The sequence below is a fragment of the Emys orbicularis genome, chromosome 25 (assembly GCF_028017835.1).
Source record: "Emys orbicularis isolate rEmyOrb1 chromosome 25, rEmyOrb1.hap1, whole genome shotgun sequence".
In the NCBI taxonomy this organism is placed as follows: Eukaryota; Metazoa; Chordata; order Testudines; family Emydidae; genus Emys; species Emys orbicularis.
This window is the reverse complement of record NC_088707.1, coordinates 4,200,692-4,218,577: the sequence shown is the minus strand read 5'-3', so window position 1 is coordinate 4,218,577 and position 17,886 is coordinate 4,200,692. Positions and strand designations below refer to the sequence as shown.

The 17,886-nt window shown below is 48.6% G+C and overlaps 1 protein-coding gene across 1 annotated transcript in view; it reads right to left on the bottom strand.

Moving 5' to 3' along the window:
• Window positions 1–487: 487 nt before the first annotated feature.
• The window catches only part of PLXDC1 (plexin domain containing 1), a 44,525-nt gene continuing 27,126 nt past the window's right edge, over window positions 488–17,886 (bottom strand). Inside the window, exons 7-14 of the mRNA XM_065422675.1 lie at window positions 17,272–17,371; window positions 16,623–16,718; window positions 14,399–14,480; window positions 10,394–10,454; window positions 9,371–9,500; window positions 5,207–5,242; window positions 3,107–3,267; window positions 488–607 (exon numbers count right to left, since the gene is read on the bottom strand). Of these exons, the coding sequence (XP_065278747.1) occupies window positions 488–607; window positions 3,107–3,267; window positions 5,207–5,242; window positions 9,371–9,500; window positions 10,394–10,454; window positions 14,399–14,480; window positions 16,623–16,718; window positions 17,272–17,371 (786 nt within the window). The remainder of the gene's footprint in view (window positions 608–3,106; window positions 3,268–5,206; window positions 5,243–9,370; window positions 9,501–10,393; window positions 10,455–14,398; window positions 14,481–16,622; window positions 16,719–17,271; window positions 17,372–17,886) is intronic.

The window sequence follows — 17,886 nt, the reverse complement described above, 5'->3', positions numbered from 1 at the left end:
CTTAGTATGGGCCAGATCTGCTTTGCTCCCTGGACAGGGGGGAGATATATTAGCTTGAAGGAGAGAGGGGTAGGGTTCAAAGCAGTGGGGTGGGATGATGAGTGGAGGAGGAAAGGATGCGGCCCAGATTGGGAACTGCTCCTCTTAGATGCCTGAGGTGGGAGGGAAGAAGTCAACACCACACAAAAAACCCCTAACTCGACTGCAGCTTTCCCTACTGACACCCCCCAGGGCTCTGGCACCAAACTGCAGGCCGAGACTGACATTATAATGCACTGCCTCTGCTTCAGGCTCTGCTGTTCCCAGAGGAGTCCTGCAGAGTCGCATCCTTCCATTGCCCTGATTCATTTTTTTTCAATGCTCCATTGGGTCTTTTTCCTCCGGTTCCTGTTCCTTTCCAGAGGAGAGAGTTTGCAATAGAATAACGGGAGACTCTAACCCTGAAGACAAGGGAGGTTGCGGGGGCAGGGAAGGAAAAGAAATGTGCTCAGCACTGTTCCGCTTCCACAAAGCCCTCCTTCTCATGGCCAGCAGGTTCCACCTCAGAGTATGTTGTGTGGTTGGTGTGGTTTCGGAACTTCATGGCTGGCCAGTGGTGTGGTCTCCGCTGTGGACAAAGACACAGGTGTATTAAAAGCTAAGGAAGAGGCTTTAATTTGGGGCATGCTGGGAAGTTTGAAACCCAGACCTGAAACAACAACAATTAACCTGTACAAGAACCCTTCCTTAGTAAAAAGGCAACCTCCTGCCGTAAGAGACCATTCCATATGTGACGGAGTACCCTCCTTCTCTAGGAGAAGACCCACTTTCATTAACCAGCTGACTTGTGTAGATCTGCGATCACTTAGGACCAGGGCCGGCTCCAGGCACCAGCACAGGAAGCAGGTGCTTGGGGCAGCCAATGGAAAGGGGCAGCACGTCCGGGTCTTCAGCGGCAATTTGGCGGCGGGTCCCTCAGTCCCTCTTGGAGGGAAGGACCGGCCGCCAAATTGCCGCCGAAGAATGAAGCGGCGCGGTAGAGCTGCCACTGAAGTGCCGCCGATCGCAGCTTTATCTTTTTTTTTCTTCACCGCTTGGGGTCGGCCCTGCTTAGGACAGGTTTCATTGTATTCATATTCCCCAGTGCTGGAACACTATTGCAGGAAAAGCGGAGGCCACATCTAAGCTACGGGAGAAACAGCAGCACAGCTTCAGCACTGCAATGCTGTAGCCCCGTAGCGTAGATGCTTCCTCCATCGACAGAAGGGGTTTTCCCATCAATGTAGGTCATCCACCTCCCTGAGCAGTGGTAGCTAGGTCAACAGAAGAATTCCTCCACTGACCTAGCCATACCTAAGCTAGGGTTAGACCAGTTTAACTGCTGTGCTCAGGGGTGTGAAAACATAGCTAGGTCAACCTAATTTAAGTGTAGACCAGGCTTTAATCTAGTGTCATATCACTACAGTCCAGTAGGCTAACACTATTGCCTAAAAGGCTAACTCCAAATGCATTAACCACTTAACAGGATTAAAGTGAGGAGAGAGAGGAAATGAGGCCTTTGGTGAAACCAGAAAGGAAGGACAGTTCAATTGTTAGAGCACTAGCCTTGGACTCGGGAATACCCAGTTCAATTCCCTACTCTGCCACAGATTTCCTGTGTGACATTTGCACAAGTTACTTAGACCCAGATCCAAAAAGGTATTTAGGCTCCTATCTCCCATTGAAATCAATAGAAGTCAGGAGCCTAAATCCCTTTGAGGATCTGGGCCTTAGCCTCTCTATGGCTCAGTTCCCTGTCTGTACAATGTGGATAATAGCACTGCCCTGCTTCAAGGGGGGAGTTGTGAGGATAAATATATTAAACGATTGTGAGGCACTCAGCTACTATGGTAAAAGGGGCCACAAGACATCACAGGAAAGAGACAGACTGAAGAATAACAAGGGCTATCAGGAGAAAGGCTGGAAGCTTCCTGTTGCTCACCTCCCCCAAAATAGATCCCATGCTTTTAATTAACCCACTCCTGACTGCCCCAGGTGTCTGTGAAAGCCAAGGAATCATTTGCAAACAGCAGAGAGAGAGAGAGAACATCAGAGCCCCTGATTATTTGGAAATGAAAAATCTGCATTTAAAACATTCACACCATCAGTTACATCTCGGAGGATGGAATGGCATCTATTATTAAAGCCCATCAGTTTTAATCTCCAAAACCCAACTCAAAAGGAAGCAATCTCGCCTTTGTTACAGCTCCAGACTTGGTCTGGAATCTGTGTGTGTTTTGAGCATTTGTGTCAGAGAGAGTGCAAAAGAGAGAAATTAAGTGTGAGTAAATGTGGGTGAGCATGTGAAAGTCTGTGACTGTGTGTGAATGAGTGAAAGAGAAAGGTTATGAGAGAGTGAAAGAGAAAAGCTGAGTGTGTGAGTGAAAGAGAAAGAACCTGTGTTTTAGACATCAACAACTGGAAGCTGAAGATTAGCTGTGACTGTAGGACCATGAAAAGAAACACATAGATTTGAAATATATCAAAGGTCCCCTGCTGCTCCTCTCTCCCCGCTTCCCCAAACGCAGTATAAGTGCAAGGCAGCAAGGTTAATTGAAACATATCTGAATCAAGCCTGCTGAGAGGATTCAGACTGCAACAAAATGTAACTTTAAATGCATAGTCGGTTCCCAAGTCCTAGGTGAGAGAGAGACACACTCCCTCCCCTGCTCCAGAAGTTTAGGATTCCCTGAGGGCAGCTGTACCTAGAGGTAAACTGGCTCTTTCTTATTCATGGCTCAGTACATCCAACTGCATGGCTCAGCATGCGGCAGCTGCACAAATCAATGTGAATGCTGAGGTTAGGCACCCCCAAAAGAGAAGGAAATAGATTTAGAGGCCAGATCCTCAGCTGTGTAACACCACTGAAGTCAATGGAGCCATGCTGATTTACTCCAGCTGAAGATCTGGCCCTCAGAGTCCATTGAGTCAGTACTCAAGCCTGCCGGGTCCTGCAGAGGACTTCATACAACAGGCCAGCAAAAAGCTGGGGGACTGGGACATGTCTCCCTCATTTCAGGTGGCTGTACCTCTGTTGATGATAGCAAAGGAAGAGAGAGCCGGTCTGGGACGAGATCTGTCCACTCACCTCAATGAAGAACAAGGCAGCGTTGGAGGTGGGGTGGCTGCTGATGTAAATTACAGGAAGAATAATGGCTGCAATGAGCAGGACGGCCAGGACTATCCCCACGATGGTCCCGGTGTGAATCGGGGTTCCGCCTGTCTTCGTGGGAAGGTCATTTTTCACTCCTGAAAAGGGGATCATGATAGAGGGTGGGAATGCAGGGAGAATGGCTGGGATCACTGAGAGGCAGAGAAAGCACACAGAACTGGGAACAAGGGGAGAGACTTGTCCACACTACTGTTGGATAACTTGGATAACCGGGATAACTTATGTCGCTCAGAGGTGTGAATAAGCCACCCCGCTGAGTGACATAAGTTACACCGACCTAAGCGCTGGTGTGGACAGTGCTGTGTTGGCAGGAGAGCTTCTCCTGCTGACATAGCTACCGCTGCTCATTGGGGGTGAATTAATTAAATCAATGGGAGAGCTCTCTCCTGTCGGCTTAGAGTGGCTACACTAGAGAGCTTACAGCGGCACGGCAGTGAGGAGAGAAGACTTCGGCCACACTAGTATTCATCCTCAACAATGATACAGTGATGTGCATACCAGTGCCCATTGGTGATTACATTTGTCAGGCCTACTCAGTTACATGGGATACACCTCTTGACTGTCCTGTGCATAGTGGTGGCAGCGAGTTGGAAAGGAAAGCCAGACACAGTTCCCCCAGTGCTGCTGTCTTTGCAAAGCCAAGCATGTGGCTGGCTCATAGAGAACAGAAGTGAGCTACTGTGACTATCAAGAAGATCTCTACTAGCTCAACTGGTAGAGGCCCATGACTCCAGCTGTGCTGTGTGTGTGACTCACCTGCAGCCAATTCAGTTATTACAGTGATGCTTGCAATACATTCTCCACATCCCGCTCTTGTGTTTTTTAACACTAAAATAATTCAGATGAAGCAAACTGTCCCCCCTGTGGAGTGGGGGGAGTGGCTCCCTTTCAGAGGATGGCAGTATTTGGCTGGAGAGAGGAATGAGCAACAGCTCCCTCAATCTATATTCCTCATGTACCAAAATGCTCATTCTGATGGAAACCCATTAGCCATATGCTGCCTGGTGTCCTTAGCATATCTTGCCCACAGTCCCTTTCATTTCTTAGCCATGAATATTCAATCGCACAGAAGGGAGAAGGGAGCAGAGCCATGGAAGGTGATTCCAGCAGATTAGTATTGACATTACCAGACGTTCAAGAAGCAATTTGGCTGAAATTGAGGTGGTCTCAGATTTCAAAGGCTTTGTGCTTACAGAGGGCCCAATCCTGCACCTAGGATAGTCAGTGGGATTTTATCATTAACCTCTATGAGCAACTTTAGCATAAGTGGGATGGACTTGTGGTTTACATATACACCTTCCACAAATGTCTAGGGATGCTGGTGCCACAGCACTGGCTGTGAACTATACATCACAGCAAGAAGCATTGTGACAGTCCTCAGACCCCAGTCATAACAGCACTATGATAACCTAGACATCGGGAGATGAACCACTGGCATAAAGGAAACAGAGAGAATCAGAGCTGGACTAATAGCAGAGCTGCTTTACAATATTAAGATTTAAACATTCTCCTGAACTGTTGAGGAAACCCAAAGGCAACTCACCTGTGGGAATGCATGGGGACCAGAGAGTGAAATGGATTATATAGAAAGTGAAAACTGATCAGCCTAGTTATTTGCCAGGGCTGAGAAATAGACAAATACAGACAAACAGCTTCAGGGATAATCAGATTGTTCCAATTCTCTCAGTTTTTACCATCCCAAAGTAGTATTAGTAACCCAGGTGAGGATAACCGGATTCTGATCTCGCTTGCATCCCTTTAAATCTGGGGTTTTCTTGCCCACTCCTTTGATTTATTATAACTAGCCAGAGAACAAGGTGGATGAGGTAATATCTTTTCTTGGACCAACAGAAGTTGGTCCAAAAAAAGATACTACCTCACCCACCTTTGTCTCTCTAATATCCTGGGATTGACGTGGCTACAACACTTCACATAACTAACCAGTGCATTTGATTTCACATAACACATTCCCCTTAGGAAGAATCTGACTGGGTGATGAGAAGGTTAAGGACTTACCATCCCCTCCTGCATACTGATTCAGCTTTGTGTCATCTGTAAGAGGGAAACAAAAGCAAGAAAAGGGTAGGAAAGTTAGTAGATCCTTATGGGCTTCTTCATTCTGTACACCACTGCACCCCATATAGAATTCCACCCCTAAAACATGCCTCTCTGTATTGCCCTGTTACAGTTAAGAGTAGTTTTGCCTCGTTCATTTTGGTGGGGGAAAAAACACCCAGAAAACAAGACAAGACAATAATGAAATTTCAGGGGTTTTGTTTACAGTCTCATTCAATGCATGTGGCAATTGAAGCACAAAGTTCTTAATGAATCTCTCCTTAAATAAGCACTTTCAGCATGGAAGCACTGTGCGTGGTAATGAACGTATAAAGGATCGGGCCCTATGTTTGCGTGTGATGTGCAATCACATTCTTCAGATAGGAGTGGATAGGAATGGCAAAGGTTAGTTGATTCATGAGTGTGTGTGCACACACATAATTCCCCAAAAGCTTAGATCTGGAAAATTCAGACCGAATGAGGTAATCACTTTTAAGACTCTTTATATTCAATCTATGCCATTTACTGCAACATGTCAGTAGACGTTGCTAGCTCTCAGCTGACTCATATAGGTAAGGCAAGGATGTTAACCCAGAGTCCACTCCATGGGGGGCCAGAAATCCAATTCCACCTATTCTCTGCCTGGAAGGTAACACCATACAGATTGTAGGAGGCTCCCTGTCTGACATAGACTCATAGACTTTAAGGTCAGAAGGGACCATTATGATCATCTAGTCTGACCTCCTGCACAACGCAGGCCACAGAATCTCACCCACCCACTCCTGTAACAAACCCCTAACCTATGCCTGAGTTATTGAAGTCCTCAAATCATGGTTTAAAGACCTCAAGGTGCAGAGAATCCTCCAGCAAGTGACTCGTGCCCCACGCTGCAGAGGAAGGTGAAAAACCTCCAGGGCCTCTGCCAATCTGCCCTGGAGGAAAATTCCTTCCCGACCCCAAATATGGTGATCAGTTAAACCCTGAGCATGTGGGCAAGACTCACCAGCAGGGCCGGCTCCAGGCACCAGCCGAGCAAGCTGGTGCTTGGGGCGGCAGCTTGTAGGAGGCGGCATTTTTTTTGCTTGGGGCGGCCAAAAAGCCAGAGCCGGCCCTGCTCACCAGCCAGCACCCAGGAAAGAATTCTCTGTAGTAACTCAGATCCCACCCCATCTAACATCCCATCACAGGCCATTGGGCATATTTACTGCTAATAATCAAAGATCAATTAATTGCCAAAATTAGGCTATCCCATCATACCATCCCCTCCATAAACTTCTCAAGCTTAGTCTTGAAGCCAGATATGTCTTTTGCCCCCACTACTCCCCTTGGAAGGCTGTTCCAGAACTTCACTCCTCTAATGGTTAGAAACCTTCATCTAATTTCAAGTCTAAACTTCCTAATGTCCAGTTTATATCCATTTGTTCTTGTGTCCACATTGGTACTAAGTTTAAATAATTCCTCTCCCTCCCTGATATTTATCCCTCTGATATATTTATAAAGAGCAATCATATCTCCCCATAGCCTTCTTTTGGTTAGGCTAAACAAGCCAAGCTCTTGGAGTCTCCTTTCATAAGACAGGTTTTCCATTCCTCAGATCATCCTAGTGGCCCTTCTCTGTACCTGTTCCAGTTTGAATTCATCCTTCTTAAACATGGGAGACCAGAACTGCACACAATATTCCAGATGAGGTCTCACCAGTGCCTTGTATAATGGTACTAACACCTCCTTATCTTTACTGGAAATACCTCGCCTGATGCATCCCAAGACCGCATTAGCTTTTTTAACGGCCATATCACTTTGGCGGCTCATAGTCATCCTGTGATCAACCAATACTCCGAGATCCTTCTCCTCCTCTGCTACTTCCAACTGATGTGTCCCCAATTTATAACCAAAATTCTTGTTATTAATCCCTAAATGCATGACCTTGCACTTTTCACTATTAAATTTCATCCTATTACTATTTCTCCAGTTTACAAGGTCATCCAGATCTTCCTGTATGATATCCTGGTCCTTCTCTGTATTAGCAATACCTCCCAGCTTTGTGTCATCTGCAAACTTTATTAGCACATTCCCACTTTTTGTGCCAAGGTCAGTAATAAAAAGATTAAATAAGATTGGTCCCAAAACCGATCCCTGAGGAACTCCACTAGTAACCTCCTTCTAGCCTGACAGTTTACCTTTCAGTATGACCCGTTGTAGTCTCCCCTTTAACCAGTTCCTTATCCGCCTTTCAATTTTCATATTGATCCCCATCTTTTCCAATTTAGCTAATAATTCCCCATGTGGAACCGTATCAAATGCCTTACTGAAATCAAGGTAAATTAGATCCACTGCATTTCCTTTGTCTAAAAAATCTGTTACCGTCTCAAAGAAGGAGATCAGGTTGGTTTGGCACGATCTACCTTTTATAAAACCATGTTGTATTTTGTCCCAATTACCATTGACCTCCCTGTCTGACATGAGCATCTATGAGACAGTCCAGCAAAAATCCTGGCCCAGATTTCTTTGCTGCTTAGCTTGGACTCTGTCTACACCAGGCGCTGAAATAAATGACAGGAGGCCAGCTAGTTAGCTGCATTCACATACGTCTCCACTGAGCAAAGCCAGGCTGGGTGGGGAAGATGCAAAGGGGTGGGTCTTGTTTTGCTTTGCTTCTCCAGATAAAATTTGCTGCCTCACACAGCTGCCTGCTTGTTTCCGTCCAAGATTACAAATTAATCTCATGCTTGAATGTGTCACAAAAAGCCTCTTGTTCTTCTTCCAAGACTCAACCGTGAATTGGAAAATCATCTCAGTGGTGGTGTTTTTTCCCCCTTTCCTTAATTGCTCTTTTCAAAGTTGATCCGTCAGCCACGCACTCTCCACGCCCCCATTCTCCATTGCTCAAGGACAATTACTCATGCTCCTTTCTATTTATTCTAATTAGCATTTTGCATGAGGGACTATTAAACAGTGAAATTGAAGTGATACCTGCCACTAGGACGGGAGGACACGGCCCATGTGTTAATAGGATTAGCAGACAATAGAACAGGGGTGTCCCAAAGGACTCTGGGTCTTTACTTGGGGCTTCTTATACCAGAGAGAATTCCATTCTTATACCAGAAGGTAATGCACATGCCTATGGGTTTATTACCCACAATGTGATGGCACCGCCAGCCATGGGTCATCAGTGGGGATCGAACAGGGGATCTCTACTGCTTGAGCTAAAGGATAAAGTCTAACAGGGTCCTTAACCTTTTTTATGGACCAGCCATTAGAAGGAGACAAAGACCCACACTGTGGTCTTGTGGGTTACACCAAGGGGAGGTTTTGGAGAAGAGTCTAAATCAAAGCCCCAGACCCAAACAGTCCCCAAACTAGGAGAACGCTTGGATCGAGACAGTGAGGAACTCTGTGGCTCCATGTCTAGAGAAGCTGGGCCATGTTCAGAGATGAGTCTAGCATAACTTGCACTTTTTTCCAGCCCTATCAAATGCTGCATGTTACACCAGCTTTCTGTGCCTGGCTGCCCCTTCACACAGGGGTTATTCATGATAGGAGAGCCTTATGGCTGCTCTGTAGTCACGTTATGCCATCAGTGCAAGGCGGCTGCAATGCAGCTGTGAATTCCCCTCCACGGGGAGGTCTCACCTACGCTACCTTCTAGATCATGCTGAATTGCTCCCCTCTCTAGTCTCATCTTCCTTTTCTCTGCCCCACTCCTCCTCTCCTTGTGCCTCGAGCCATAGGATTGGGTAGCCAGGAATGTTAACTACATTCTCTTGGATATGACTTCATTTCACTAGGCCTTGGAGAGAAAGATCTCTCCAGGGCAGACATTTGGGGCAATGTGCCTGGAGAGCACTGCTACTGCTTTCCCTTTAGCCCTAATAATAATTAATAATTAATGGAGATATCCCATCTCCTAGAACTGGAAGGGACCTTGAAAGGTCATCGAGTCCAGCCCCCTGCCTTCACTAGCAGGACCAAGTACTGATTTTGCCCCAGATCCCCAAATGGCCCCCTCAAGGATTGAACTCACAACCCTGGGTTTAGCAGGCCAATGCTCAAACCACTGAGCTATCCCTCCCCCCTGGGCTAGCCTCCCCTACCCCAGTTGTTCACCCTATTCCCAGCTGCTGGTACCTTCTGTGGTGAGGCTGCCAATGAAAAGAGAGGAGGTAGTGACATCTTCATCAAATGACGTGAAGGGGCTGTTTGGGGACAGTGAGTAGTGGTCGCTCTCTGCCCAATCCTCACAGGTCCTCTCGTCTGACTGAAAAGACAAATGGAGAAAGGCTACTATTCCCAGCAATCTTCCAGCAAGAGGACCTCTTTGTGCCTAAATCAACCCAGTCAGTAAACTCGGCACAAAGCAGTGACTTTGGGGGTGTCAGGAAGGGGGAAACCAACAAGAAGTATCACCAGAGCTGATCTTTCTGAGGCAAACAGATTCATTCACGCAGTTTAGAGATAATTATACTAGCTAGGATTAAAACTGCAAGGGCTAAACATCTTCATCCTTCAGGGTGGATAATAATCATACTCCAGAGGATCAGGAAGAAATCTCCCCAATGGGATTGCACCTTCAGGTGCTTTATGGAGGCTTTTACACCTTTCTCTGAAGCATCCAGCATTGGCCAATGCCAGAGACAGGACACCAGATTAGAAGGACTACTGGTGTCTTCCAGTATAGCAAGAAGGTGGGATACAAGATTACATGGGCCATCGATCATTCCTCTAAGGCAGGGAGGTGAGATACTGAACAAAATGGATCACTGTTTCTAGTGCAGCAGGGAAGGACGATACCAGACTAGATGGACCATTGGTCTGTTCCAGAATGGCAGTCTTTATGTTCTTATGGACCATGCAGAGCTCATAATGAGTCTTCATCTCTGGAGGGATGGGACATATGCCATTGTCTGAATCTCTTTTCCTTTGTTCTGTGTCATGCAACTCAACCCTTTCTCTGTCTCAGAAGCCAAATGGCTACAAACAGGTCTGAGAACCAATTGTCCTAGTGGGAATTCCAGAGGCAGCCAAATCTCTCACCATAAGAGAGAGAGGTAGAGTAACCTGTGAACCGAATCCACCTTTTCTGGGAAGCTGGGGGCCACTGACATCATCCCACTGTCAGCCCAAGGGAAATAACCCTCCCCTCGATCTTACCTCTTGGCCACAGCCATGTGACAGCCACTCCTCACGGTATCGGTCAAACCCACTGGAGCATCTACGGAGAGAAGGGATGTTACTCAGTGATGGATGCATTCTCTTCTAGACACAGCTAGCAAAGGCAGCCAGGGTTCAAGCAGTAATGGTCATGTGGCCACCTTATGTGGGTGGCATTGCTTATCTCACATGTATGTTGGAAATCAGTGTGAGAATCCCAGATGCTACCACGACGGGCACCATGTATAGATAATTGGACAAATACAATCCGAAATGAGCCAACTGCAGACGACTGGAAAGATCAGATAGAAGGGGGTCCCCATGGACATTGGGATTCCAACACAGCTGTGCTGGAAGGACCCAAACTTTCCTCTTTGTGGAAGACAGAGAGAGGCAGAGAAGTAGGACTATAGATATAGATATATACATAGTGAGTTTGAATTTCCATCCTCTGGACTCTGCCAGGGAAAGGCCATGAACTCCACAGTGTGTTTTTTCCAGCAACATCTGCACAGGAAAAGCAACATATAATAATAATAATACTACTATACAGCACCAAGAAAACACCAGTTTGAGAAATCTCTGCAAAACCAGAGGGAACAGAGCAGAACTCTGACCTTAGGAAGGTTTCAGGGGATCACCGAAGGGTGAATCAAGGGCTCAGCCAATACAAGGCACCCACCCAACTACAAGCAAGCTGAGCAGAAGGGGGCCCCTGGGGAATTCAGGTCCCACAGAGTTCCTAAGATCCACCGTGCTGAAATGTTGCTCCCGTGGAAATTAGGAGCTCAGCAAGAGCAAAGATTCAATCTGTCCTAGCCAAGGGACAGACGAAAAAGCAGCATGGTCTTGTGGTTAAAGCACTAGACTAGGACTTAGGTGACACAGTTCAATTCCCAGATGTGCTACCAGCTTCCTGTGTGATGGTGGGCAAGTCACAGCAGGTGGGATCTTTCAAAGAGGATGAGTCCCTTTTGGAAGTCAGTGAGATAGTGGCCAACTAGCTTAGGTCCTCTCGACAATCCCACCCCTAAATCTTTCCATGCTTCAGCTTCCCCACATTTCTCCCAGCCTTTGACTGTCTTGTCTATTTAGATTGTAAGCTCTTAGCGGGCCAATATGCATGTATGGTCCTGGGGAGAAATTTTTCTCAACCAGGGCTTCTAGGTGTTACTGTAATACAAATAATAATAGAACAACCGAGCTTCAGTGAACTGGGGGTTGGAAGACCAGAGTTGCCTGCAACAATAATTAGAGATGGGCTGCAAAAGGATTGCCATGAGCATCAGTGTTTCAGACCAGCCAGGACCCCGACCTGATCTGCCTTAGTTTGGGTTTTGTTTTTACAACCAGCTTCACCCATCTCTCTCGCTGGTAATAACAGAAGTTTTTCTCCTCTGAAGCCACTGACTGGGTGATGGTCATTTCAGAAGAAAACCCCATGGCCATGGGTTATGCTTCAGCCTGAGCCCAGCGGGAGGCAATGAATTTAGGATTGATGCCTGCCTAGTTTGCTAGCTTGAGGGAGGGGGTCAGGGCCATTCGCTGCCCCAGCTGTGTCACACAGGTTCGCTTGTGCCTGGAGATGGAGCTGTTGCACAAAGGGGAGAAAAGACAGGAGCATGAGTCCTGGAGGACTTTGATATAAAGCAGAGGCAGAAAGGAGGAACACAGCTTCCTGGGGAGCCCTATCCCAGTCAGCCCCTCTCCGCCAGGGAGGCAGGACAGAGCCACCTCCTATCTAGGGCGCTATTGGGAGTGGAGAAGAAGAGGGTGCCAGAGGGAATGCTGTCCCTGAGCAGCCGGGCATCTCCTTGAACATCACTACATGGAAGCAGTGGATCTGTGTTACTAGGTCCCCTCCCCTGCCAGCAGCTCAAAATACATCCTATTTCACTGAAACCTCATTAAACTGCTGCATGCTCCTTATCACCATGCTGGCGAAAGGAGACGCCCTATTTAAATCCTGGGATGGCAGGCAGAGCCCAAAGTCACACACACCCACCCCAGATGCTGGAGGATCCATGCTGACCACTCTGGAGACTGGAGTCCGCTATTTACCCTCAGGATGGGCACAGCGGTGACAGGCAGGTTCCCCCATCAACATGCCTCACTCCTGACCCAAGGGGACCCTTGGCCCACAACTGTAAGGACCAGAGGGGAGTTCAGCCTCCGTGACCCATTCACCCTCCACATGTCCCTCCATCTGAAACCTAAAGTTAGCCCTAGGAAGCTCCCCTCCTTCCCTCACTGGCCTCTCTCTGCTGCGTGGAATCAAAGAAATGTAGGTCTGGAAGGAAATCTGAGAGGTCATCTAATCCAGCCCACTCCCCGTGCTGAGGCAGGATCAAGTATAGCCCATCCTTGGCAGGAGTTTGTCTAGCCTGTTCTTAAAAACAGGGAAGGGCCAGGAAGACAGCAGCCCCTGTCCACAGAAGGCCGCCTGGGTTGCAGAGCAGCAGGACCGGCAGGCAGAACTGCCTCATGCAGTAGAGCTGGGAGCTCTGCATTCACTCCTAGTCATGCCTGCTGAAGCTGCCAGCAAGGGGCCCTGTCGGTGCCAGTTACAGCGGTGGGGCGTTTTTTTGTGATGGGCAGCCCCCACCCCTTCCTCCCCCAGGCTGAATTCCTTTCTCACACGTTGCTCTCAGCTAATCTATACTGGAGATGGGCTGGAGCCACAAAGTCCAGATGGAGAGCTGGGTGGGGTTGGATCCAGGGGTCCAGTTTGGCTCTGGATCCAGGTTAGGATTCCAAGCCCATCCCAGTTGCTTCGGGGTGTCAGATCCGTGGGGTTGCTTAGGCCCATGGCAGAGTTAGAGGCCAACAGTCCAGCACTGTGGAAGCCACTCTGGATTGGGACACCACTGAAAGGAGAAGGTGGACAGCAGAAAGAGACAATATTTGACTCCAGGCTGGTATCCTGCTAATGAAGAGCAGACAGGAAAAAAGTAGGGGCTGGCCTTTCAGTCAGCCCTCTCAGATTCCTCCACTGACCTCCTCCCCAGTCCATAAATGGCATGTATTTTTCCTCAACTGAGCACTACTATGGCCAGATTTCCAGAAGTACCTAGCACCCATAAATCCAACTGAAACCAATGAGAGTTGCAGGCTCTCAGGACCTCTGTACTTTGTGCTAGATTCAGTTGCTCCTAAACACACTAGCAGGACAATTGTTTGCAATACTAGCTCATGGAAGGGGGAGAGAAAGAAGGGGGACTGCCCTAATGGACATCTCACATCAAATGGGGTAGTGTTTCCAGCATAGACACAGTCCAAGATTAATAGATATTCTGATCCGCTAGTCTGCCCTCCTGTATAAAACAGGCCAGAGAACCTCACCCAGTGAATCCTGCATTCAGCTCATAACTTCTGGTTGAGCAAGAACAGACCTTTCAGAAAGATATCCAGTCTTGATTTAAAAACTTCAAGTGATGGGGAATCAACCAGGGTCCTAGGTAAGTCGTCCCAATGGTTAATTACAGTCACTGTCAAAAATATGCATCTTATTTCTAGTCTGAACTTGTCTAACTTCAGCTTCTGGCCATTGGATCTCCTGCCTTTGTCTGCCAGATTAAAGAGGCCTCTACTATCAGAAATGTCAAGTAAAAAAAATGGAGATATCCTATCTCCTAGAACTGGAAGGGACCTTGAAAGGTCATCAAGTCCAGCCCCCTGCCTTCACTAGCAGGACTAAGTACTGATTTTTGCCCCCAATCCCTAAGTGGCCCCCTCAAGGATTGAACTCACAACCCTGGGTTTATCAGGCCAATGCTCAAACCACTGAGCTATACCTCCCCTTGTAGACTGTGATCAAATCATCTCTTACCCTTAAGATTTGGACCACATTAGCACCTTCCTAACAAGAGCCATGTACAAACTCTAAAAAGATGCTGACACTGTTACAGGTCTCAGTTTAGATTAGGCCCAAGGTTGCAACTTTCTCTTCCAGCTGTGGAAGCGCGAGCACAACTAGGACCCAGAGAGGAAACCCATCTGAGCTACCTCTGCAGGACATGACACCAGCTGCAGTTGAAAGTCAGCTCCGAGGTCACGCACGCGTCACAGCTCTGATGCTGGAGACAGGCTGCAAGAAAAAGAAGAAATGCGCCAGCAACACACTATCATCAGGCGGATCGGTTACAAGGGAGCATATAGTCAAAGCTGGGAGTGGGCGTGGCCAAAGGAGACCGTTGACAGATGAGCCTTTGTGCTGACTTCAGGCTGCCATGAGCTTGGAAGTCAAGTCAGCATCTTCCTAGCAGGAATGGGATGATATTTCAGCAAGGGACTCCCACCCAACTTAGCCTGAGATAAAACCGATCCCAGGCCTATGCCGTTTCCTATTTAGACACAGAGCCAAGGAGGGAGGGAACACAAACCAATTAAACTCTGGTTGTTGAGAGAGTCATTCACTTGTCATCGTCTCTGGGAAGGATGGTTTAACAGCATCCATCTTCTATCAGAAGCTGGCAAAGCATCCCAGCCTTCCCTTTGGCTGCAGAGTTTTAACAAGGCCGCCCCTGGGAGGCCCATCCATCCAGCGCATCATGGCACAGTCCAGAGTTTAACCTTGGTTTAATACTTTACAGCACCAAGCACACATTTGGCTCTGCATTCATCCTCTTCTGAGCCCCACATACCTCTCCCAGAGCACCTCCGTCCTAACTGCCAGCCCCACTGCTACTCCAGCCCTGGGCTCCCCACACTCACAGCTCTGCCAAAGCCTCTCAATTCTGACCCACAGCTCCCCTGCTATCCCAGCCCTAGGCTCCCTGCCCTACACTCCTCTGATACCCCACAATTCTGGCCTCCAACCCCACCCCCGCACTCAGCTATTCCAGTCCTGGTCTTCTTCTTAACAGAGAACATGAACTTACACTGCAGTGGGGACAAGTGTCACAGCCCTGCCACACTCATTCCACTTGTGGCCTAAATAGGACTGAAACTCACATCTCCAGGAGGGAATCTAGTACTTTCCCATCAGCTCTCAACTCCCCCAGCTGCCAGGGGAAAACAAAGCAGCTAGTCTTAGGATTTTTTTTTTTTAAATAACAGAATCCTTATTTATGATCTGCTTTGCAGTAGCCCTGCCTGCTGTTAAGATGGTTATAAAATACCCAAGGGATGCTGTTTAAATGCATAACCTTGGCATACTCAGGACAGGTTTATTCTCTGCCTGGTATTTATGTACTGCATGACAACTCTTCTTGTGCGTGAGTGTCCTTGGTCCTTGCCTGCCAAATGAATCTATTTAACAGGATCGTTTGTGAATACCACAGGGGGAGGGCTGGTTATTTGTTTGAGGAGCGCTCTCCACCTTGCTTTGAAAGGATCTCGGGAACTAGACTGCAATGCTTAGAATCGTTATCTGCAAGGGCGGGGAAACCATATGGCATGGAAGAGGAGTTGCTTCATACACTAGCCTTTCTTTCCCTTCTCTCCAGAGCTGGCGTTCAAATACAGATTTGCATCACAGGCACACTGAATCCATGTCTACACTACAGCATAGTTGTGTCAGTCAGGGGTGTGAAGAGGTGGGATCCCTGACCAACACAGCCTTGCTTGCAAAGGCCCCTGATGTAGATGTAGTTATACTGGCAAAACTGAGCTTGTACCAGTTTAGCTTGCTAAGGAGGGAGCTGGAATAAGCTGTACCAGCAAAAGCTGCATCCACACCAGGAGAGCAATAAGGCTGTATCGTCAAAACATTCCTACTGTAGACATGGCCCTAAGCTGCTGGGTCTCAGATCTTGTGGAGGTCTATCCCAGTCACGCTGCCAACACAAACTGGTGTGACTGGCCCGGCTGGAATGAGAATAGCAGGGGTGCTGCAAACTGAGATGGACAGGCATCAACAGTGCTGATGGGCTGGGGTCCCCAGCGACTGGAGTAGCAGGGGGTGTTGTGTCTGTTGTTCTCACTGCAGGACTGCAAAACTAGTCAGAGGGTGTGTTATTGGTGCCCCCAGATTTACCCCTTCACCCATTCCCACACCCCGGCAGCCTTGCTGCCATCCGCTCCCCATCTCTGCTACAAAGCAGCCCCAATGGTGCTACGCATTTGGGAATTGCTATGGGGTGGGACCGAATCCAGGCAGCAACTGCAGCTCCATAAACACAGAGGTCAGCAGGCATCAAATCCGGGATCTTCAACCCCAAAATATAGGCCTGTGCCTGTAACCAAAAGAGTTGGCTAGCAGACATGCAGTAGACAGCGTATGACTCACTGGGCAGTGGGGTGAACTCCACAGCCGACACGCTAGTGACCTTGCTGGTGTCCAGCTCCACGCGGTGGTACTCATAGATCGTCCTGCGGCGAGACTCTGCAACAGCAAGGGGCCGCATCAGACGGAGGCACAAGCCCCCACCTGCTCCCCGTTCCCCAACCCACATGGGCTTGGGTGCTGACCTGTGGGGTGGTGAAGGGACTCAAAGAACCTGGGCTCATCCTGGGAATCGAGTCAGGGATGGGGAAGGGTCCCCGAACCCCTGGTGTGGGGAGTGGCTTTGTATGCAAATTCCTAGCTGAAATGCTAAGGTTGGCAGCTGAGCCCCAGGACCATCACTGCAGGAGATAACAGTATGCAGATGCTGGGAGAGGAGTGGGGAAGAGAGGGATGCAGTCAGCTCACATGCAATATGGCACATATAGCAGTGCAAAGCCAGTCGATTCTCTTTCTTGATCATATGAAGGAGGAAAGTTCTCCTCTTGCAGCAGCGAGGCCCTTGGGGTGCTAGCATCTGAGAGTCATGTGCTGTGGGCACAGGGCCAATGGGACTCCAATGGGTGAGTGATCAGCCCCACTCCACATCTTCCATCCTCCCCCATTTCTTGCCATCGAGTCAGCAAATGCAGCCCCACCAGCAGAGACTCACCGGGAACGTCAGGGGAAGGGTTGAGGAGCATGAAGGCATCAGACAGGCCGGCTTTGACGGGGTGCTGCGTGTCGCTGATCTCCAGGACTGACATGGGGATCTGCAACGGGGAGAGAGAAGGGGCCATGAAAACTTGGGGTTCCCCCCAGGCTGTGGGCTCAGGATGCGTCTCTCAAGGGGAAGCAGCAGAGTGAAGGGCAATGAAATGGCTTAGCTGATGCTCCATTGAGTCTTCTCCCCTCCTATTTCCCTTACATCCCAGAAGCAGTTTTGAGGCTGTTGTTTTAGACCAGCCTGGGCCATGCCTAGCCTGGGTTTGCCCGTGTGTGTTTGGAGGGGCCCTAGGCCCATCGGCCAGGTCTTCCAAGGCTCAGTCAACCCCCTTGGGAATAACAAGCATAGTCGGCCCAGGCACTGCATACAGGACATTAGGAACGCATGTGATGGGCCGTCCTCTGGGTTAACAACAGCAGGGACTGAACTGGCAAACTCCTGAGCTAGGTGCATGAGTCTCTAGCGCCAGTGAAAGAGCCAGGCTCTGTGGGTGGAGATGTTCCAGACTCATAGTCAAGCCCGGGGTGGGGAGTCACATAACACACACTGACCAGTGGGTTA